The following is a 25,020-nucleotide window of genomic DNA, read 5'->3' as shown; positions in this document are numbered from 1 at the left end:
TCTGTTGATGATAGTTCTACTGAAGTGGTAAAGGGATACAGATGAAATAGTCTGAGATCGTGCGAGATGGTGAGAGTCGAAGAGCGGACCGGAGGTGCTGGTAAATAGAGGCGCAGAGCAAAAATCAACGAAAAAGCTTCAAAGGAGGAGTGTGAAAGAAAATAGAGAGCGCTCAACTCTTCTCAGGATTAGGGTTTACAGATGTAATAGAAATAGGAGATATATAAATTACATCTTTCTAAATTGTAAAAATATCCTGTCAGTTGTATAAAAAAATATACAAAACTACGCTATTTCATTGCATCCATATTATGCGTATGGTATAGATTTTCTAGGGCTCATTTATTACCCAAAATTTGTGCAAAGTAGATTATGAGATTGGTAAGTTACTTGAAGAACAATGGGGGAAATTGTTGCCATTTCAATTGTTTCATAAAGATGTAAAACTGCTGATTTGAAGATTGAGTGATCGTTAGTGTCAGTTGCTTTTCCCTTCGTATTTTAGCCGAAAGCATGGCCAGCAATAGGCGTCCAATCGTTTGTTCTAACAATTACTTAAATTTAAAATAATAATTTTACATATAAATTTAGAATCTTATACGACAGTTTCATATGTAGTATAAATGTAATCCTCCATAATTGAACAATTACGTTGATTAAAATATTGATTTTATAACAAGAAGATGCAATGTGAGGTAAAAGCAATATTAAATGTTTGTCGGTTAGAAATATTGGCCTCCAATATGTTACTAGAAGTTTGAATGCATTACACAATTTAATAGTTTTAATGCTTACGGTTATGCAAATAATTAAGGGGTTTAAATGTAAGAATGTAATGAGCCATGTATGTCGTTTTTCTTACTAGAAGAATGCAAAAAGCTACCCATCTTCTATAAATTTAGCTTGTGTTGGTTTGGTTTTGAGTTGGGGGAGATTGGAGAGCCTACAGTTGCGACATGCGATTCAAGTAGGAGCTTGAAGGAGAAAGCTAGCAGGCATGGTGATGAACTGATATGGAGGTGAAAGAAATGAAGATCTGACGTATGGTGATCGGGTCGGGGAATGTCAGGGTAGAAGGCGTAAATTGCCACCATGGATGGAGGCGTAAATTAAGATTTAAATTTCTAAAATGAAAAGATTTTTAAATCAAATAACATAAATTTTATTGAAATATCAAATGTTAAATATTAGAAGTGATAGTAAATTTATTTAAAAGATTTCTTCAGTTACATAACTTGTGTAATTATTTATTTTGGAAATTATGAAAGAGAACGGTTGGAATGAGATGGTCGAGCTGCCGTTTAAATGTAAAAAAAATATGTGTGAATTAATTGTACATTTCATATGCTACTATCTTTTAAATAAATTTACTATCACTTCTAATATTTAACGTTTGATATTTCAATAGCCATTTATGTTATTTGATTTAAAAACCTTTTCATTCTAATGCTTGGATGAAAACAAGCAAGATTTTTTTTTGTTTACCGTTCACATAGCCCTATTGTAAAACACTTTCTTAATACGAGCATATAAACAGATTTACAGACAAGATTCAGGTAAAAAAACCTCCACTATCAGTAAGGATTATCAAGTAGGCCGACCCAATGTAAGATATCAAATACAGATCTAAAACCCTCAAAATAGAATAAGTGATCAACAAAGTACAATTGAACTGGAACGGAGGGAGAATTTTATTGATATTTGGCTCATTTGTTGGTCATGATGAGTATATTTTGAATAAGTGATCAACAAAAAATTGAACTGGGGTGGAGGGAGAATTTTATTGATATTTGGCTCATTTGTTGGTCATGATGAGTATATTTTAAAGTTAAGGGTTTATGATTTGGGTTTCAAGGTTTGGGTTTTTAGTGTATAGGGTCACTATATTGCAATGAAATGAAGCTCGACTAGGAAGTGTCTCACCAGTGCAATCTTAAATTATTGCAACGTAAACTTGCTCTTGCAGTTATAACGCAACGATTAATTCATATTTTCACAGAATTAAAATGCTTTTTAATTTTAAGTCTGATATTTAAATGTCAAGACAGTTTATTAAAATGTCAACACAAATATGTGTTGAAATTTTAATGTGATCGTATTGACATTTTTAAGAAAAGTTAGCATTTAAACGCACTCTTGTGGCCATGTGGGGTTAATGTGATTGAAAAAGTATAAACCCGAAATAAATATGAAGAAATTAAAATGACTTGTGCATCGCACAAGCGTGATACTAGTTATACTTAAAGCATGACTTTATTAAGTTATGAGCATGACACATGAGATAATTGTGCGAATAGAATTTGTCTAAATAATCTACTAAATAAATCAGAATTATTATGTAATTGATTTATGTATATTTCCACTGCCAACCCCTTCACATGTCATTACACAATTAAGAAAAAAAAATGGAATTGAAGGTCTCCCCGTCCCTTTTAACCATGGCTGCATTGTGGGCAACCTCCAACTATTTGGTTGCCCATGTCATTCTTGTGTCAAATTTGGTTGTCCATGTCTTGTGTCAAATTGCATAATCTTCTCAATGGTTGATGTTTTATTTTTTATAAAATTTATATACCTCTTATATGTTATGTTAAAACATTATAAAAATTATATCGAAATTCATAATTTTCATCCTTTATAAATAGAGATCACTTTGCTATAGTTTTGTACACAAAATTTTTTGTCTTTTCTCTTTATAATTTTTTTGTTTTTTATTTATTTATTTTTATCATTTTTAGTTTATCATTTATTGTGTTAATACTAATATTTCATGTAATAGTATTATTATAAAATATTATAAAAATAAGTATATAATAGTGTGATTGGGTGGTCATTGATAAACCATAAAGAAAATATATGATTGGGTTGGACGAATATTAATGATGTGAAAGATGATGGAGGGGATATAAATTAATTAAATATTAAAAAGTGGATGGTTGGGTTGTGTGGTTGACTGGTTGTTGATAAATATAGTCTTAGAATGTGTCATCAATAGTATATTTTCTTTTATTACTACATGAATACATATTCTTATTTCCACAAATGTTCCAAGACCGCCAGTCTTCTAGCCAGAGGCGGGATTTGAACCCTAAACCATTATCACAGCTCCACATTGCCAACTGCGTTAAAACCCCTTGATTCAATATGAACATATTGATATACATATAACACGGTCTACATGAACACATTACAAAAATATCTTACTTGCAAAAACAATATTATTTCATTCATCTATCACTAAATATTTCATTTCATTAATCTAAAATATTTGTTATTATATATATATTTTTTTATAAATCAAAATACTATTATTGGTGAATGACATAAATTTCGAGTATAAGACTAAGTTTAGTGGATAAATTAAAAGAGAAACATATGACATTTTTCATAGACAAAAGAAAAGAAGTATTCCATCCATGCAGCTATAAGTGAAGCATTTTTATTAAACAAAAATATAAAAAATCTAAATTTAAAGAGTGAAATGAATATAAGAATTAAGTAAAGTAGTGAAAGAAGAAAAAAGGGAAAATTAAATAATAAAGTGTAATTGTATATATTTGTAAATAAAAAAAAGTACTCTCTCCGTCTCATTTTAACAATCTTATTTGAGGTCGACGCGAGTTTTGAGAATTGTAAAGGAAAGTTTGTGAAAAAATGATTATGAATTGCGAGTCCCATTTTTATATAGGAGTATTAGAGTAATAAAATGTGAGTGAAAAAATATTTGTGAAACGTGAGGTCTATTACTATTTAAGAAATATTCTAATCGGAACTCGTAATACGGGATAAATTGGGACTCCTAAAATGAGACGGCCGGAGTATATCATTTAAAAAATGTGGGACAAACCTGGACTCCTATAGTTTATCTCACTTTTTAGAAGGCAAATAATAACGAAGCCCCAATTCACATTGACAAAATCGGGTTTATAGGGTAGTTTACCTTTAAAATAACGTAAATGTACCCATTTTGTTATCTCTTCCATATATGGGAAAAATGCCACCCACATTGGCATGTTTATAAGTGAAGACGCCACCCGCATTGGCGTTTTACAATTTAGATCCGTATATCGTCGTATTTTATGTAAGTATATGTAATTTAAAACACGCCAACCGGGTTGGCGTGTTACGTAAAAAATGCCACAGCCGTCTGTGTGTTTTATGCCTAAAAACGCCACAGAAGTAGGCGTGTTTATACCTAAAGACGCCCATGGAGTTGGCGTGTCCACCATAAAGACGCCTACCCCGTCGGCGTGTTTGGCTTGAATCATGCAAACTGTAACCCGCCTACGTGACTGGCGTGTTTCATAAAAACGCCAACTAGGTTGGCGTTTCTAGTAGAAACGCCAACCGGGTTGGCGAGTCAATGCAGACGGTGCACTCCGTCGAGGAAAAAAGGGTGAAATAGCAATCTGTAACACGCCTATGTGAGTGGCGCGTTACATAAAAACGCCAAATTGGTTGACGTTTTTGCTCAGACTGTTTGCATGAAATTGCAGGCTTTCGTTTTTCCAGCCAATTATCTTACTATTTACCCCGTCTATTCAAACTGTTGCAATCATTCCCACATCAAAAATATACATAAGTATAAAAAGAGGAGTTATAAAATTATCAATATAAAGAGTGCAACTCAATGAACAAACACAAATTTCAATTGCATCAACAAATACAAATAGTTGGGGTTTAGTTTAATCGTCTCGCCGTTTCCGCATAAACAGGCCATGTATCCCCTTCCCGATTCTGGAAGTAGGGAGTCTAGAGGGAGGAGTATCTTGAACAACAGCGTTCTCTAGATCTACCCCAAAAAACTCATCTCGCACAGACGACCGCGGTGGAGAAGCGTGGACATCACTGAGGCCAATATCTTCTCTTGTACCACCGGTGTGGCTGACAGAATGACGACCTCGAACTGCAGATCTAGGTGGAGGTGGATGCACAAAATCGTCATCGGAGTCATCTACCAACTGAGCATTCATCCTTGAAGATGAGGACTCTCCGCATGCAGTTTTCTTCTTGGTTCGTCGTTTTCCATTTTGCCTCACGGGCATGTCCATGTCCAGCGCAGAGCGCTGGGAAGGACGGTAGTCCATCAGCTCAGCCTCCCCAGATATCTGCAGACCATCTTCAACCATCCTCGAAATGGTTACCAAAGCCGGATGTTCTGTCATATCTTGGCCACATAGAAAGTGGCGTATGTTGTGAAGTGTCTCCACCTACAATTTTCAAAGTTAATTACATATCATCATATGAATTTAAATAACTAATACTAGTTTTTTCAATTTACCGCAAAGTTATGAGAAGATGTCGTTTCATGGAAGCTCTCTTCAGCATGCACGCCAGGTTTGGTTAAATACACCACAGTTATTTGGCGAAACCAATTCATATATTCATCGGTTGCAATAGGCTCAGTAGAGTACTCCAGATCAGTCCACACCAAGTTGTGCCTATTGTCCCACTCCTGTATATGATGGGCGTGGTAATCAACCCAATTCCGGCCAGATTTTCCACAACGATCCTGTTTCGTAAAATCACTACCGTGGAACCGGTCGAGGAGCGGGATATACGGTTGGACAATCCCAAATTGTCGCAACACTCGGTGTGGCAAGTGTGGCTCAACCATATTCCAGCAAATAAGAGTTGTTATCGACATCCATATAGGACGACCGTTAACACAACATTCTGGCAAGTTCTGTTGGACATAAGGCCTCCAAATAAACTACATGTGAAACAAATTTATTAAAAATAAATTCAATCAAAAACAACAAAAAAAAAACAATTTAAGTTATATAAATTACTTGGTTGGCGTGCATTCTGGAGAACTGATCTCGGAAGTTCTCAATGCAATGCCCCAGGTGCTTTTACATATGACGCCGGACCATTCCATCTAAAAAATTTAAATTATGAGCGAATAACACGGAAATTGATGAAAATTATGCTTAAAAAATGAATTAGTGAACAACTTACGCGAATGCACATGGTGCGTAGTCTATATGCTCGGGATTTAGCATCCTCGGTCTAATATTTGGGATTCTCTCCCAAGCCCACAGCTATAACAAAGTTAAAGCTCCCCCGACACCGGTCCTCCTAGCAACGGCAGCTTCACATAAATTGTGGTACAAGCAAGCAAGCGTCGCACCACCCCAGCTATAGGTAGAACACCGTTCTACATCCATGAAAAATTACACGTAGAAGAACGGAATTTTATTTCCGGAGGTGTTCGGGATCATCAGACCACCAAGTAATAGCAGACAATAAATACGAGCACGCTGAACATATATGTAGTGGTCGTGATCTTCACTCAGCTCAATCCTCAATTGATTTGATAAGCTTGTTTGCTTCCAAACCATTTCTTTCAACTCAGATGCATCCGGTACAAATCCTAGATAATCCAGACACAGTTGCTTCCAATATCCCACATCCTTCGTGGGGATGTAACCCGTCACAGCTTCTCCGTCAACTTTGAGGCCCCATAAGACCTCCACGTCTTCCAATGTCACAGTCGCTTCACCGACTGGAAAGTGAAACGTGTGAGTCTCTAGCCTCCAACGTTCAATCAATGCGGTGATAAGATGGTGGTCAATATCCTTTGGTTGACCACACCTCAATATACCGCCGAACCCCATCTGGTCCACTACTGCCAAAACATGGGGATGTATAGGAACATCCCAAATGATTCCTCATATCTTCGACAGCATACGTCTTCTGATGGAACTTCTGCCCATATATTATTAGAGACGTGTTGTCTCTGAAGATACAATACCGAAGGATCCGCAGGACCACATAAGAGCCGGCGACGAGAAGTTGAAGATGAAGCCATAATTTACCTACACAACATTCACATTTCAAATTAAACAATAAACAAACCTAAACAATTTCAATAATTAGATACAATTTAATCCAATATCACAAAATGGAACACCAATATCAAATAATGCACAATACACAAATTCACCTACACAACATTGCACAAAATCATAACACAATTCACCTACACAACATTAACAATTCAAACTAAACAATATACATCAACCTAACAATTTCAATAATTTGTCACTAGGGTTTAGGTTTATAAGCCAAATAAAACCCAAATAAACCAAAACCCATATAAACCAAATCAATTTGCCCAATTTTTAAGTTATAACAACACTAGGGTTTAGGTTTATAATCAAATTTATACTCTAACTAAACACCAATATCTATCTCAACGAAGTGCAGCTCGGTGGTAAGACGCTTCACCTCCGACCGTTAGGCCGGGGGTCCGAGTCACTTCGGGGGGTAGATGGGGAACCATCGTTGATCCTCCTTTATTAAAAAAAACTATCTCAACAATACACAAGTTCACTTAAACCCAAACAATGCAACATCAATTTACAACCCAAATAAACCTAAATAACAACGGTATTCAATTAAGCATACTAATCGGAAAATTTAAGCATACTAACCGGAAAATTTATCAAATACCGGGAAGAATAACACCGATTGATGGAGGGAGGGCCAAATCACCGATTTCGGGGAGGAGAGGTTGAGAGAATCGCGATTTGGGGAGGAGAAGATGAAAACCCGGACGAAAATTTGATGTGTGTGCTGTGTGTTTCGCGTTTTGGGGAGGAAGACTGATATAGCGTTTCTGACTAAACACGCCGATACCGTTGGCGTGTCTAATTAAAAACGTCAGTTCCGTATGCTTGTCTAATGAAAAACGCCAGTAGGGAAGGTGTGTTTGACTTGAACTACGTCAGTGTAGCATATCTCTCTATATTGAAACACGCCAGTGGTGAAGGCGTTTTTATATAAAACACGCCAACCATCTTGGCGTGTTTTAACAAATACTGTATTTCAATATAATACGACGACATACGGATCTAAATTGTAATACGCCAATGAGGGTGACGTCTGTAGAAATCATGGTATTAAATATGCCCGGTCAATGGATTTTGACCAAATAATAAATGTGACGAGACATTTAATTTTGTGAAATTAAATGACATAGCTTCGATCTACATTTTACGTAGATAAATGTAGTATATTCACTTTCTCAAATCCGATTTCCGGTGAGTGAGAAATAGTGGATTAAAGTTGGGCATAATTAGCTTTTAATTAAAGCTTGGAGTTGGAGCTTAGGGAATAATTAACTAGTGTTAATTATCCCACATTGGAGGATTAACACATCTTTTAATGTGTATAAATTAAGTGACTTTATGTTACTTAATAATTATAGTGGACCAAGATGGGTGAAAGAGCCCACACGCGCGCACACGCGCGCGCCGCTGCCGCACGCCCGAGCCCGAGCCCGAGCCCGTGCCCGTGCTCGTGCTCGCGCCCGCGGGCCGCGGGCCCGGGCCCGATCCCGATCCCGATCCCGATCTTGGCAATTGGTCTTTGGGTGGTCTTTGGGCTTGGTGCTTGCCCCAAACTATTCTTTTTAGACCACCGCCGAGTCAGCAATCCAAGTGGCTTGACACGTCGTCAAGCGAGGCACAGTCACGGCTGCCACGTGAGAAATCCACACGCTCCACACAAGGGTGGCACACTCCAGCCACACGCCTGTAACCGACGTCGGTTACGAATTGCCATGATGAGCCTTCAATGGCTGGTTGACCCTGCATGGTGGCTTGGCCTATAAATAGGCTAGCCATACCACTGCATTAGGACACACATACAAGCATTCTGCATCATAAGCTCTCTCCCTCTCTCTGCATTGTTTTCTGTCGAAGCTCTGCCCTCTCCTCCATCCCGTTCGCCGGAGCTCTACTGATTGCGGTGCTGCATCAATAGAGACGTAGCCGTTTTACCTTTGGGGACGACACGCCAAACCGAAGAGCACTACCGGGGCGTATCTCGTCTTGCGGGAAGAGGCCTCCTCGACTCGGCTAATCATACTGGTTTAGTAGTTTCGATTCTACGTTGTAATTTCTAAAGTTCAGTTCCTTCTTTTCCTTTCTTTTGGGTTGTATTACGCCCGGTTTTTGTTATCTCTTGTAATCCCCAGAAACCAACAATCGCAAGACGAGATAACTTGCCTTTGAAGGGATTTGGACCTTTTAAACTGAACTTAATAATTTTGAAACTTAAACACATTTGCTGGAGATGTCGACGGAATCTAACACCACTGCTGCCGCCACCACCGCCGCCATTCCTTCCACCATGGCGACCACTGGACCGGTCAACACGTCGTCAATTCCAACGATGATGCCCACTCCCGGGCGCTATCCCTCTTCATCGACAACCCCTTGGGAGTTCGTTAATCCCCTTGGGCTCACTGGTGGATCCACCTCGAGTGGATCGGTTGGTTCCACTTTTAGTGGTTCATTCGGATCCTTTAATGGATCGAGTGCTGGGGTCTTCGGGCCTCACACGAATGCTGGGGCCTTCGGGTCTCATGCGAGTGCTAGTCCATTCGGGGATAGTACGTTCATGGCGGGCTCTATGCCTAACGTGAATGGTGGGGGCTCTATGCCCAACCACGTTGTTGGCTCCTTCGGGGGCAACGGAATTGGTTCCTTCCAAGGACCAACTGCGGCACCTTTGGCACCAAGAATGATGCCACCGGCCGAGAAATCACCCAAGTTTGGAGGATCAGACTTTTAGAGGTGGTACCAAAAGATGTTGTTCTACTTGACAACATTGGGCGTCGCCAACTTCCTCACGGAGAACGAGTCGCCCGCGCCAAGCGACCAAGAGACTAGGCTCGAAGTCATGGCGGACTATGAGGCTTGGAGAAAAGGGGATTATCTATGTAAAAACTTTATTTTAAGTGCATTAGATGATAGCCTCTATAATGTATACTCCAATGTAACCACATCTAAACAAATGTGGGAGAGCCTAGAGAAGAAATATAGCATAGACAATGCTGCAGGGACTGAACAGGTTGTAGCATCCAAGTTTATGGACTACAAGATGGTCGACTCTCGACCCATCATGGAGCAAGTCCAAGAGCTCCAAATGATCATCCACTCCTTAGTGGCTGAAGGGATGACCTTGCCCGATAAGTTCCTAAGGTGCACGATCATTGACAAGCTCCCTCCAAGTTGGAAGGACTTCAAGAGTTATCTCAAGCACAAGCGAAAACAGATGACCCTTGAAGACTTGATCGTGAAGTTGCGCATTGAGGCCGACGTGCGCAAAAGTGATCAAAAGGCTAAGGGCTTCACCCCAAATGAAGCCAAAGCCAACCTGTTGGAGCGGGGCGGTCCCTCCAACAAACGCCCTCGCCCAAACCGTCCAAACGACAAAGGGAAGGGAAAGCAGCCTTCAAAGAAGTTTGAAGGTGACTGCTACAAATGTGGCAAACAAGGCCACTTTGCTAAAGACTGCCACAGCAAGAAGAAGAAGCCGGCTGCCCACGTCGTTGAGAAGGAGTTCAAGGACTGGGATGAAAACGACCTCATTGCTGTGGTCACCGAAGAGGTTAACCTTGTGGATAACAAGGGTGGCTGGTACATCGACACCGGCGCTACTGCTCATGTCTGCTCAGATAGGAGCAAGTTTGCCTCCTACACTGCTGCTGAAGGGAGGAAGATCAACTTGGGGAATCAAGCATCGTCCGAAGTCCTCGACGTTGGTAACGTGATTCTCATGATGACGTCTGGCGTCACGATCACTTTGAAGGATGTGCTGCATGTCCCGGACATCCGCAAGAACCTAGTGTTAGGATCAATACTAGTTAATAAGGGGTTTAAACTTGTATTTGAGTCTGATAGGTTTACTTTGTATAAGTTTGGAAAATCCCTCGGAAAAGGTTATGTAACCGATGGGCTTTTCAAGCTTAGTGTGGCAACTCGCAGTGTTGCAAAGGCTTTGGCTAATAAAAATAAAACATCTACTTCCTCTTACTTGACTGAGTGTTCAAATTTGTGGCATTGTAGATTGGGACATGTAAATTCTAAAGCCATTAAAAGATTAGTAAATTTAGATTTACTAAAGGCTAATGAATTGGATATCCAAGATAAATGTGAAATTTGTCTTGAAGCAAAAATGACTAAGTTGCCGTTTCACTCGGTTGAACGAAGCACAAAACCCCTTGAATTAATTCACACGGTCGTATGTGATTTAAAGATGGTGCAAACTAGAGGTGGTAAAAAGTACTTTATCACTTTCATAGATGATTGCACAAAGTATTGCTACATTTATCTTTTAAGAAGTAAAGATGAAGCAATAGAAGCGTTCAAAAATTATAAGAACGAAGTTGAGAATCAACTTGGTTGTAAAATCAAAACGATTCGAAGTGATAGAGGAGGCGAATATGTAGCCCCGTTTGAGGAATTATGCAACGAAAGTGGTATAATCCATCAAACGACTGCACCATATTCACCACAATCTAATGGTGTTGCAGAACGCAAAAATCGAACTCTAAAAGAGATGATGAATGCACTGCTTCTAACTTCAGGATTACCACATAACATGTGGGGGGAAGCTGTTTTGACAGCCAACTATATCTTGAATAAGATCCCTCTCAAAGGAAAAGATGTCACTCCTTATGAGTTGTGGAAGGGAAGGAAGCCATCCTACAAATACCTTAAAGTGTGGGGGTGTTTGGCAAAGGTGATGGTTCCTCCGCCCAAAGAAGTTACAATCGGACCTAAGACGGTTGATTGCATCTTCATTGGATATGCACTTAACAGTAGTGCATATCGATTTGTTGTTCACAAGTCTGAAATATCGACTATCACAGTAGGAACAACAATTGAGTCGAGGAATGCTGTATTTCTCGAAAATACATTTCCTTGCAAAGACAAGGAAAAAGTCTCAACCAATTCTGAGACAAGAATTGAAGAAGCCACTAGTTCTAAACCAGTGGAAGAAGAAGCCACTAGTTCTAAATCAGCGGATGCGGAACCTGAATCGCGCAAGCGTGCATGGCCCGATCCAAAAGATACAGTACTAAGACGTGGTAATAGAGTCAGAACACCAAAAAGTTTTGGTCCTGACTACATTGCTTTCATGTTGGATGAAGAACCAACATCGATAAAAGTAGCCTTTGCTGGCCCAGACGGGCTGCATTGGAGAGAAGCTGTTCAAAGTGAAATTGATTCAATTTTGCTAAACCACACATGGGTGTTGGTTGATTTGCCCGAAGGTGCTAAACCTTTAGGATGCAAATGGGTTCTTAAAAGAAAGTTTAAGGCCGATGGAACAGTTGATAAGTATAAAGCCCGATTAGTAGTAAAGGGTTTTAAACCAAAGGAAGGACATGACTTCTTCGATACCTATTCACCTGTAACAAGGATTACATCTATCCGGGTGCTTCTCGCTATTGCTGCATTGCACAATCTTGAGATTCATCAAATGGATGTAAAGACCGCGTTTCTGAATGGTGAATTAGAAGACGAAATCTATATGCAACAACCCGAAGGGTTTGTAGTACCTGGACAAGAGAAAAAGGTATGCAAGCTCGTAAAGTCCCTATATGGATTGAAACAAGCGCCATTGCAATGGCACTTGAAGTTTGATAATGTGATGTTATCAAATGGGTTTAAAATCAACGAGTGCGACAAATGTGTCTACATCAAGAGCACTAATAACGGTCATGTTATAGTGTGTCTCTACGTTGATGATATGTTAATCTTGGGTAGCAACACTCAAGCAATTAACGATACAAAGGTCATGTTAAAGAGAAACTTTGACATGAAAGACATGGGTCTAGCCGATGTAATTCTTGGAATAAAGATTCTAAGAACGAATGATGGAATCATCTTAACACAATCACATTATGTTGAGAAGATATTGAATAAATTCAAAGCCTATGATGGCGCGCCGGTTAAGACTCCAATTGAACTCGACGTTCACTTGAGCAAGAACAAATGCGAGCCCGTTGCACAAGAAGAGTATGCACGGGTCATTGGGTGCATTATGTACTTGACTAATTGCACTCGACCTGACATTGCTTGTGCCGTGAACAAGTTGAGTCATTACACGAGCAATCCAAGCAAAGAGCATTGGAGAGCTCTTGTGAGGGTTTTGAGATATTTAAAACACACTCAAAATCTTGGGCTACACTTCTCGAGATACCCCCCGGTACTTGAAGGGTACTGTGATGCCAATTGGATATCCGATAATAGAGACTCACTTTCAACAAGTGGATATGTCTTTACTATTGGGGGTGGTGTTGTATCATGGAAATCTACAAAACAGACCTGTATAGTCCGATCAACAATGGAATCGGAGTTCATTGCCTTGGATAAGGCTGGTGAGGAAGCCGAGTGGCTTAAGAACTTCCTTGAAGACATTCCATGTTGGTCTAAGCCAGTGCCACCAGTGCTGATCCACTGCGATAGCCAAGCGGCTATTGGAAGGGCAAACAATGGTTTCTATAATGGTAAGTCTCGACATATACGTCGACGACATAACACCGTGAGACATTTGATCACAACAGGGGTGATTACAATTGACTATGTGGAGTCAATAGATAATCTAGCGGATCCGCTAACCAAAGGGTTAAACCGTGATCAAATGAACAAGTTGCTAGAGGGAATGAGTTTGAAATCCACAAACTAAAGAACTATTATATTGGTAACCCAACCATGATGACTGGAGATCCCTAGAACTTGGTTCAAGGGGACAACTAAGCTATGAGAGTTCATGAGAAACACTCAACTATATCTATTCCCTAGAGAGCAATAGAGTGTTGGAGAACTTGCCTAGTGGTAAAGGCCAAGTCTATGACTTCTAATGGTTCTTAAGAATCCCAAAGAGATGGAGTTCTCAAAGAGACCAAGTATGGCAAGGTACTTGACTAAGAATCACCTATGTAAGTGTGAAGTGTGGTCGCTTCATAAAACACACTTATGAATCCAAAGTGGTGTCCAAGACCGCAATGGACACAAAACGTGAGAACGGATGAGGTTGAGGTGTTTAGGCGTTAACACCATTGTCTCGGTGCACGCCGTGGGGGATTAGTTCAAAGCATCGCGCTACTAAGCCGCCTGTGTATCCGATGGTGTCGACTATGGAGGGTTCAAAGTCAACAACTACCTATCCTTATGCTTATATACCTCTCGAGGGTTGAGCTTGTGTCTGCATGCATATGCATTCGGCTATTTCCACTCATGTGGGGGATTGTAGAAATCATGGTATTAAATATGCCCGGTCAATGGATTTTGACCAAATAATAAATGTGACGAGACATTTAATTTTGTGAAATTAAATGACATAGCGTCGATCTACATTTTACGTAGATAAATGTAGTATATTCACTTTCTCAAATCCGATTTCCGGTTAGTGAAAAATAGTGGATTAAAGTTGGGCATAATTAGCTTTTAATTAAAGCTTGGAGTTGGAGCTTAGGGAATAATTAACTAGTGTTAATTATCCGGAGGATTAACACATCTTTTAATGTGTATAAATTAAGTGACTTTATGTTACTTAATAATTATAGTGGACCAAGATGGGTGAAAGAGCCCACACGCGCGCGCCGCCGCCGCCCGCCCGAGCCCGAGCTCGCGCCCGCGGGTCGCCGGCCCGGGCCCGATCCCGATCCTGATCCCGATCTTGATCTTGATCTTGGACTTGGATCTTGGCAATTGGTCTTTGGGCTTGGTGCTTGGCCCAAACTATTCTTTTTAGACCACCGCCGAGTCAGCAATCCAAGTGGCTTGACACGTCGTCAAGCGAGGCACAGTCACGGCTGCCACGTGAGAAATCCATACGCTCCACACGGGTGGCACACTCCAGCCACACGCCTGTAACCGACGTCGGTTACGAATTGCCATGATAAGCCTTCAATGGCTGGTTGACCATGCATGGTGGCTTGGCCTATAAATAGGCTAGCCATACCACTGCATTAGGACACACATACAAGCATTCTACATCATAAGCTCTCTCCCTCTCTCTGTATTGTTTTCTGTCGAAGCTCTGCCCTCTCCTCCATCCCGTTCGCCGGAGCTCTACTGATTGCGGTGCTGCATCAATAGAGACGTAGTCGTTTTACCTTTGGGGACGACACACCAAACCGAAGAGCACTACCGGGGCGTATCTCGTCTTGCGGGAAGAGGCCTCCTCGACTCGGCTAATCATACTGGTTTAGTAGTTTCGATTCTACGTTGTAATTTCTAAAGTTCAGTTCCTTCTTTTCCTTTCTTTTGGGTTGTATTACGCCCGGTTTTTGTTATCTCTTGTAATCCCCAGAAACCAACAACGTCTTCACTTATAAACACGTTAATATGAGTGACGTTTTTCCCATATATGGAAGAGATAACAAAATGAGTACATTTCCGTTATTTTAAAGGTAAACTATCCTATAAATCCGATTTTCTAATTCACATTTTAGCCATTTTTCCACGTACTTATAATTTAGATGAACAGGTTACAGAGCGTTAATCGGAAGGCAAAGAAAAAGAAAAATGGCGGTGAGAAATTTAGCATCTAAACTCCCATTCCTCAAACATCTCCGCTCCAATTTCGCTCCCTTTTCGCCTCTTCTCTCTCATGCCCATTTCATATTCCAGAGCTCCAGGTGATTAATTTCTTCCGTTTTTTCTCTTTCCAATTGTGAAAATTCACTGTGTAATAACAAACTGCTATTTTCGCAGCAACTACCAGTTGAATCATATTTAATTACTTCAGTGAAAGTGTAATTAATTTCTAGGGCTGCTGATCGTTGTATGGCAGGATCGTTAGCAGCAGCACACCTCTTGCAGTCGGGAAATGTGTGATTGGAGGGCAAATATGTAAATTTGGCGGCGTCGCATCGTTCCATTCGGGTCGGGTTCTGAGAAATGCGGAGCCTGAGGTGGAGCGGGGCGGGCAAAATGGTGCTGCTCCGGTAACGAAAAGGAAGAAATTGAAAGGGAAGAGAGCTGTGGTGAGGTGGCTGAAGTTATTCAGGTATAAGAAGAAGAAAACCTTTGAAAGGATGACTGCGGAAGAGAAAATCCTCTACAAATTGATGAAGGTGGTTTTTTTTATATAATTTGAATCTCATTTAGTTGCAATGTATCGATTTGTGTAGTGTCTTTGATTATGCTTAGCTTGATTGAGTGGATGTTTAAGGAGTGGATGTGGGAATTTGGCATTGGACCAATGTTTTTGTTTAGGTGTTGAAATGTAGGTCTTGAACACACGAGAAACGGGTGTTTATCGTGTCGACAACTGTTGATTATTATTGTTCATTACTAATTAAGGTGTACTGGTTTTAAGAGTCTATTTTAGTGATTTATGGACAGGTTTAAGTCATAGTTGTGAATTCTGTTTATGGGATAAGGATTTGAATGGTCTCTTTGATTATACTTTGCTTGATTGAGTGGATGTTTATGAAGTGGAAATTTTGAATCGGATCCTGCTTTGAAGTTGGTGTTTTTTTTGGACCTTTGAGTTAAAGTGTAGGTCATAAACAAACAGGAATCGGGTGGTTTTGACCTCAATCAATGTTGATTATTATCGTTCATGAATTCTTAAGGTCTATAGTCATAGTTTGGATCACAATTCATGTAGCCTTCGTGATTATTACATACCACATGATAGAGCCTTTCAATAATTTTGTGATTATACCTGGCTTGATTGAATTAACGAGAAATGGATGATTTGGAAACTATGTGTTATTTGAGATTCTCACAACAAGTTAATGCTTCACCTAGGCTCGGAGGAAAGAGGAAAGATTACTTGAAGCCCTCAGAAAGATCGAGCCTAAAGAGACATCGGACACGATGCACGACCCTGAAATATTGACACCCGAAGAACACTTTTACTTTTTGAAGATGGGCGAGAAGAGCAAAAATTATGTCCCTGTTGGGAGACGGGGATTGTATCAAGGCGTTATACTGAACATGCACTTGCACTGGAAGAAGCATCAGACATTGAAGGTCATTGTGAAGACTTTCTCCCCTCAAGAGGTGAAGGAGATTGCCTCAGAGCTGGCGCGTTTGAGCGGTGGGATTGTGCTCGATATTCAGGAAGATAACACCATAATTATGTATAGAGGGAAGAACTATGCCCAACCCCCGACCGAGATAATGTCTCCAAGGGAAACCCTTTCGAGAAAGAAGGTACTAAGTAGTATTATTCAAAACTCATTTCTTACTCAACGCTGGTATTGTTGTTTGGGCACATTCTAGTGCATCCGCCATAATTAAATCCTAATTGGGAATTAATAAGCCCTAATTGGGTGGGTGCACTGTACACCAGATGTACAAGCTTTTCCTTTGTTTTGTTTGATTTTTTAATGTTAATGCACATCTATGATTTTATAGGCCTTGGATAAATCGAGATATAGGGACGCGCTGCGGGCTGTTAAGAGATATATCCCAAGACTGGAGCAGGAGCTAGAGCTGCTTCAAGCTCAGGCGGGAAGTGAACCTACCACGAATGAAGAAAAACAGGCGAATGATGCTGGTGATCTAGATTCCGGGAACCATCCCAATGGAGAGTTCGAAGGGTCTGCTAGGCTGAAAGAACTATTGACTAAAAGTGAAGAAAATGGAGCCAATTCGAGCGTACACATGGATATGGTTTCAGATTCTGAAGATCTGTCTGATATTTTTGAGTCGGAGTCGGACGCGGAGACAGAAGGGAAAGATGTAAAGCCTCTTTACATGGATGAGTTTGAAAAGTTTCCGGTGCAGAGTGAGGGAGAGGACGACGATTTCGAAGAACATTTGCGCCAAATATCTGCTGATATGAAAAAGGGCAAATCGCTCAACCGAGACGTAGAGGCAGAGGATCTCGATGAGGTTGATCGAATGGTTCTACGAGCTGCTTCACTCTTGAAAAAAAAGAGGAAATGATCGCACAAGAGACTAAGGGTATATTTGATAGGGTAGAGTAGGGTCTTATCTGTAATCTGTCGTAATCTTGAAAGCTCGTGAGATTGCCCAAGCCCATGCTCAAAACACATTTTTAGCCAGATTAGCTATCATACCATTACCCTGCGATAGCTAATCTGGCCTTTTCACTGTTCATCGAGAATAACTTCATTTTGCTCGACTTGCCCTCACTCATTCTTCTTCTCTCTCGCCGTCTGCAACCAGGAAAGAAAAACCCTTCCCCTTTTCTCTTTCTTAACTCATTTCCATTGCTTCTGCAATTGAAGTCTTTGCTATGGCTTGCTCAATTTCTACAGAAAGTTCATTATTTTCTTCTAAATAGTATAAATACCACTCTTCCTCTTTCCCATCTTGTACAAAACTTAATTTTTTCGAAAAGGAAATTGAGAGATTGTCTGCAAAAGAATCTCTGCTTCTTCCGTACGATAACGATTCTGATTAGTTTTCTCATTTTTGTTGAAATTTGAAGTGTTTGGTGATTTCTTGAGAATATTTTGTGAGGTAGATTCTTGATGATTGGAGATTTTCTCCAATGGGACGATTGATTCTTGGAATTTTGTTCGGAGTTCTTTGAATTCTGACACCACAGAATTGTCGTCATCTTCTTGATCTATCCAGCTAGACTTTTTCCTGGATTTGGTGCCAAGGGCACTTAATCTGGGATTTTGGAATGAAGGGGCTTCTTCATAGACTTGTTCTTAGGGGATGCTTGTTTGTTCAGATCTGAGATTTTCTTGGTTGGAAAGCGTCGAATTTAGTGAGATTTTTCCGGTGGTGGAGTTTGATGATTATGTGTCCTTGATGAGTTAGTTTTGTACTTGGATGAATTAGATGGGACATTGGTGATCACTTTGGTCTGATTCTTGGATGACAATGAAGTAGGTTTAATGAGTTTGGTTTGGTTTGGTTTGGTTTGGTTTTGGTGGAGATTTAGTGATGGATATGGACCTTTGTCTTGATGAGGCAAGTCTTGATCATCTTCAGACAGTAAGCTAGCTTCGTGGCTGGGCAGAAACGAGTGAAGAAGTGACGGAAAGAAGATGCCAATGCTGGCTGGCTCTGATGTTTGTTGAGTGCGGCTGTGCTCATTGGGGACGTGGGAGAGATTTGGAGAGTTGTGATGGTGAATTATGATGTAAATTGGAAATGGGAGAAAGTGAGAGGTGTGAAGAGGATGAGTAAGGAAGGAGGGTGGAGTATGTGACTGTGGAAGGGTTCGAGGATATAGATGATTAATATGCAGTGAGTGATTGGATTTTCTTTACTTCCATTGATGAAGTATTGAGGCATATAGATGATTTGCAGAGGCAAATGGTCACAACTCAAGTGGACATTGGTTTGTAAACTACTAGTTGATATAATCATGATGCAGAAATTTTATCATGCATCACTTGTTAATAATGTAGGTTTTGGTATCAAATTCGTGGATTTGGATAATTTTACTCGTGATCAATTAGTTTTCGTGGTATTGAAAGCTTGACGAGAATATCTGTGAAGCTAAGAACATTGCATGATTTTTTATCTCATGCTCCAAACATATCTCACTCTAATTTGATCACATACACTTGAAGACAAATTATTGAAAATAAATTATTAACTTCGGTCAAATTTTCGTCTGCAACCTTTAATATCAGTAGGAAAAACTATGAAGCTTTAAGCAATTATCAATGATACATATTTTTTTATGGTTGTATTTGATATACTTGAATACTAAAAAATCATATTTCCACATCACCACCGGTTAGACAAACAACATACTAATGTAAAACTAGCATCGTTTTGGTTAGAAATCCTACACAATCATCTGACAATTTTTTTTAGTTGGATAATTCAGAACAAATCCAAATTTATAATTTTTTTGGCTAATTTAAAATGATATAATCAAAATTTGATCAAAGTTCATGAAATTTTTCCAGCTAACCTTCCATAATTTTACATTCCGCTGACTTTGAGGTATAAACACAATAGTTTCTTCAATATAAATCAATACTAGTACAAATTATACAATTGCTGCAACAAGGTAGCACTCTTATTAGTAGTAATAACAATAACAGAGTGAAAAAATCTTGATATATACTAAAAATAAAAATAACATCAAAATAACTCTTGCATCATACTACAACTATTTATCCGATCCTATTGTCAGTGCTTCACTAAGAGCTTCTGCTTCAGCTTTTTTAACACTTTCAACCACTGCGAGAATTTTCGACGACATCTGATCGGCTTGGCTCTCGACTGTCGTAAGAAGGCTGATCAGACTCTCCCGATACTCAGCGCATAGCTTTTCTTGCCGCTGCAGCTCTCGTGCAAGTTCTTGGATCCGCTTGTCCTTATCGAGCTGCATTGACTAAAGGATAATCAAAATATATAGTTTTTGGTAGTAGCAATATGTACACGAATAGAGGATCGCAAAGGCGTACCACATTAGTGTATTCTTGAGCGGTGACAACTAGAACGTGGTTGTGTTCCTTGGCGAAACGAGTCACCACCCACTTCCCAGACTTCTCCAACTTGAATAGTATTGTTGCCTTGCAACCCTCGCGTGCACTAGGACGTGGCTTCTTCTCGGGCCCAACCATACCCTTTGTGTTTGGGGAGAAGCCCTGTTTGTTACACCCAAGCCGGCGAGCGAGAGTTCTACCGTCTATCTCAGAACGACGTCGTTGCATGACGCGCACAACGAACCCTACCCTCCTAGCATAGTCGTTATAGAATCTCCTAGCATCATCTTCCGAGTCAAACTCCATACCTACATGGGGTTCGACAACTTCACCTCCTTCTCCCAAGCATGCTTTCTCCTCAGATTCAGCTAGATCATCTTCGTTCGAGCCCCTTGAGTTCAAATCCTCTTTGTCCGAGTCACCAGCCGTTTCTTCTACCACTGCAAACCATTCAGACGCCAAAATTAGCACAATGCAGATAAAGCAAATCACATACTTTTCGAAATCCTCTAACATCAACGGTCAATGCCTCCACGTCCATGCTATTTGACTCTCCTATGAAGCTAAAAGAGGCTATAATACCACAGGGGGTTTTCGGTTAGTAAGATTGTATCCCGGGATTAAATATGTTGTGTGTTTAGTTCATGACATTCAACCCCACAACTCAATCCTAGATGGATAATCATGGGATAATTAGTCATAGCTATTGCCATGTGACTAAAATAATCTCACAACTCAATCCTAGATTATATCTTGGTACTATTTTAGCTTGGAAACCGAACACCACCTATAAATACTTATAATAGATGGATCTAAGTGGCTCCACAAAGACATAATATTGAAGCCTTTTTTGGAAACAATTAGCAAGATTTTGATAGAGATCAAGCTAATGATCTCCATTATCTCTTGAGATTATTTTCATTATTATGGAGATTGTTGAAGATTACAATTGATAGAGATCAAGCTAATGATCTCCATTATCTCTTGAGATTATTTTCATTATTGTAGAGATTGTTGAAAGGTTACTTTAAATGTTGAGGATTTGTTTCTTTGTTTATCTATAGGTTAATCCTTATAAATAGCTCCTCTTTAGAAGAGCTAGATAGCTCGGAAAATAAAGTGTATTAGGACGGTATCAACCGTAGGCCTCTTCGGAGGATTATCTTGGCCTCTATGGAGGATTGTTCTTCTTTTATATTGAATTCCAGTTCTTGTTTTACTTCCGCCTTTAACTCCATATCAATTTGGTGCGGTGAACGTGGATTGCATCATGGTGAACACTCAGAGCACTGAAGAACGTCTTGACAGATTGGAGAAGGCGGTCGCGAACATCAAAGTGCAAATGAGCACATTCGAAGCCCGGATCTCTAACTGTATCAATGATGCCTTGGCACCATTCTTGCAGGATCTGCAGTCTCGTGGCTTCATTCGGGAGCGCAGGCAACAGATCGCATTCACTTTAGATGATCAACCTTTATCTCACACCAACAATACCAAGTCCCACAACTTCAACGCTGAGCCACCGCCGCCCCTACTTCCTCTTGCACCTAATTCGCCCCCAACCAGCCCCCTAGTGCAGGAGATACAACCAGTTCAGCAACCCGTGACTCTCCCATGTTTGGATGCACCATCCATCCCTGCAAATCAGCATCTCCATAAGTTGCCCATCAGCCAACCTAATTTTGCACTTTCACCATTCATTTCACAATCAAAACTGCTTGAACTCTCTCCACCCCTCACTGTACGTCCAGTTGGGGCAGGCCATCTTTCTTCACTCATGTTTTCATCTCCCAATTCCACATGTGCATTCAGTGAAGCTAGTTGTAGGCGTATGACAACCAAACATCCTGAGTATGAATGGCTACTTGCAAGCCCAACAACAAGGATATCCAAGCAATGCATTAATGTTGTTGGTCGTTCTCTATTGTTTGGCAATCTGGATTCTCTTCGAAAGCACGAGTACGAGCCTCCACCGATCAAAGCAATGTGTTTATGTTTCAACTCCAGCCTTGTGGGCAAGGCTGTTTTGACAGCGAGGCAATTGATAGAGATCAAGCTAATGATCTCCATTATCTCTTGAGATTATTTTCATTATTATGGAGATTGTTGAAGATTACAATTGATAGAGATCAAGCTAATGATCTCCATTATCTCTTGAGATTATTTTCATTATTGTGGAGATTGTTGAAAGGTTACTTTAAATGTTGATGATTTGTTTCTTTGTTTATCTATAGGTTGATCCTTATAAATAGCTCCTCTTTAGAAGAGCTAGATAGCTCGGAAAATAAAGTGTATTAGGACGGTATCAACCGTAGGCCTCTTCGGAGGATTATCTTGGCCTCTTTGGAGGATTGTTCTTCTTTTATATTGAATTCCAGTTCTTGTTTTACTTCCGCCTTTAACTCCATATCAGATTTTGTAAAGACCAGAACAACAGACCTTTAGTCCTATATCAACAAATGAATCAGAATTTCAATCTTGATCATTCTCTTCTCATTCTATCACTATAATATTACCTATTTTCGTGCATCAATACAGTTTAAAAAACAAGTGATTCTGAAAACTAGGCAATTCTCTTATTCCCTAGTAATGATTCTAGAATTAGATAAAATTGCATAGGTAATTAGGTATCATCTAAACAGATATACAAATACAATAACAAAAAAAGTTGCAAAGTCAAGAAGACTACTTCACGAAACGAGTTTCGTTTAAACACAATTTCCTCTGTTTAAAATCTAATTATCTCCATTAAATTCTGCAAGTGAATTAAAAATTCAATTCTTAATGAAATTTGCAGCATTTCGAGTAATTATTTATGAGCAATGAAATTGAGGCATACATACATATGCATTTGTTAATTTCGACTCTCTTTCTCTATCACACGCAAAATCAACCAAAATACACAAATCAGCAAGAGAAGTGAACGAAACCTAGAAAACTCATCCATCCCCAAAATTATAGAAAAACCAAATCAATATATCAAATAAAACAAGAAATTCCGTAATTTTGTTTCCGTCTAATTCCGTAATTTTGTTTCCGTAATAAAATACCGAATTTCGAAACACAAAGAGCGAGGGGAAACGGGAATCTTACTTGTCGGTGGAAGTAAATCAAAGTATTAAGATGAAATTTGGAGAGGAATGCAAATCGAACGTGAAAGAGAGGAGTTTTGGGACGATTTGTTCTGAGCTTCGAAGCTGAACACCGCAGTGTGCGCGCTCCCACCCGTTTTCCTCCTTTTTATAACTCTTCTTAATTTTGGCATAATATTTTATGTAGCTTTCTTTTTATTGTGAAATCCTATTTTTTTGGAAAATGCATTAGACTTACTGTTGGATTAAAAAGCAATGATAAATTCTCAAGTATACAAGAGGATGACCACCCTCTTGAGTCTTGACTATTCGGAGAGTCTTAGAGCATCTGCAGCGGCGTCTCGCTGAGGCTCATCTCGCCCGTCTCGTCGCTTAGCTCGTGGGGGAGGGGCGGAACGCGGGACAGCCCGCCACGCGCCAGCGCTACGTGGCGAGCTCTGGCGCGCGGCGTTATGTCCACTCACCGGCACGTGAGTGGACGTCGATTTTTTGCTATTTTTAATTATTTTTTAAAAAAAATCTGCGTTTTTTTTATTGTTTTTTCTTTTTTTCCCACATTCATCTATAAGGCCACCCGCAACGCGTTACGCGGGTAGCCCGAGTCACGTTACGGAGGGACGAGACAAGCACGGGACGCGTTGCAGCGTCCCGGCCCGTCACCAGCACGTCACGCGTTCCGTCACTCCGAGACGCGGCACGGGACGGCTCGCCACGCGCTCCCGCGAAGTGGCGCGCTCCCAGGCCATGCGTGACGCCCACTCGCCGGCCCGCGAGTGGAATTCGTCACGCTGACACAATAAATCCTTTTTAAAAAAATATTCGAATTAAGATAAAAAATTAAAAAATTGGCCAACGGTAATGTTACCGTTTTTATAGTCGTTTCCAATTTTTTTTACACTATAAATACTCCTAATTCATCATCATTTCACACACAACTACACATCTATTCTTCTCAAATCATCTTCATTTTATCTCCAATTTTCATCTCAAATCATCTCTCTTTTATTCTTTCCCCAAATTTAATCGATCTCATGGATCCGTATGAGCAAATGCGTCGAATAATGGAAGAATCACTTGAAGAAGATCGACGCCGGGAGGCGGAGGAAGCCGCGCCGCCCCAAAGACGCTCCCGGACTTACATCCATCGTAACCGGGAGGAAGCCGTCGCAAGGTTAGTCCGCGACTACTTCTGCGATAACCCGGCCCGGGAAGAATTCTTCCAAGAAAGGTTCGACGCCGTCAACCGTCCCAGCCACACGACACTGCAGAAATGTACTGCAACAATCCGTTAGCTTGCGACTGGACAAACGGTGGATGTGTTCGACGAATACCTCCACATTGGAGACATCACTGGGAGAATGTGTTTGCTCCAATTCTGCAAAGGCGTCCGGGCAGCCTTCACCGACGAATTTCTCCGGAAGCCAAACACGACATATTGCCAGTTCCTGCTCCGCCTTCACGAAGAAGTGCATGGATTCCCCGGGATGCTTGGCAGCGTCGACTGCATGCACTAGCAATGGAAGAATTGCCCGGTGGCGTGGAGGGGGTCGTACACGAGCGGCCACAAAGGCACCCACCCCACCGTTATACTCGAGGTCGTTGCCGACTACCGGCTATGGATCTGGCATGCGTACTTCGGGGTCCCCGTCTCGAACAACGACATAAACGTGCTCCACCAATCCGACCTCTTCGCCGAAGTTTTGGATGGTAAAGCGCCGGCCATCAACTTCACCG

At 40.5% G+C, this 25,020-nt stretch overlaps 2 protein-coding genes across 3 annotated transcripts; one reads left to right on the top strand and one right to left on the bottom strand.

Moving 5' to 3' along the window:
* The first annotated feature begins 15,290 nt into the window (after positions 1 to 15,290).
* LOC121763839 (uncharacterized CRM domain-containing protein At3g25440, chloroplastic-like) lies at positions 15,291 to 19,221 on the top strand. Its single transcript, XM_042159927.1, has 4 exons — positions 15,291 to 15,448; positions 15,604 to 15,886; positions 16,569 to 16,976; positions 17,181 to 19,221. The coding sequence occupies exons 1-4, from the start codon at positions 15,336 to 15,338 to the stop codon at positions 17,712 to 17,714; spliced, it is 1,338 nt and encodes a 445-aa protein (XP_042015861.1). The 5' UTR covers positions 15,291 to 15,335; the 3' UTR covers positions 17,715 to 19,221.
* Positions 19,222 to 19,709: 488 nt separating this feature from the next.
* Positions 19,710 to 23,448, bottom strand: LOC121764935 (protein FAR1-RELATED SEQUENCE 5-like). 2 transcript variants are annotated; one of them, XM_042160967.1, is made up of 3 exons: positions 23,288 to 23,448; positions 20,174 to 20,634; positions 19,710 to 20,100 (listed from the first exon to the last, which is right to left on the bottom strand). In XM_042160967.1, coding segments are annotated over exons 1-3 (687 nt in total). In that variant the 5' UTR covers positions 23,289 to 23,448; the 3' UTR covers positions 19,710 to 19,875. The 2 variants fall into 2 exon arrangements, with proteins under 2 accessions (XP_042016901.1, XP_042016902.1); XM_042160968.1 differs by having other exon boundaries at positions 19,710 to 20,091; positions 23,288 to 23,445.
* Between the last annotated feature and the right edge of the window lie 1,572 nt (positions 23,449 to 25,020).

Source organism: Salvia splendens, chromosome 14, assembly GCF_004379255.2.
Source record: "Salvia splendens isolate huo1 chromosome 14, SspV2, whole genome shotgun sequence".
Classification (NCBI taxonomy): domain Eukaryota; kingdom Viridiplantae; phylum Streptophyta; class Magnoliopsida; order Lamiales; family Lamiaceae; genus Salvia; species Salvia splendens.
Note: the sequence above shows the minus strand (reverse complement) of the source record. Positions and strands in the feature narration are given on the sequence as shown.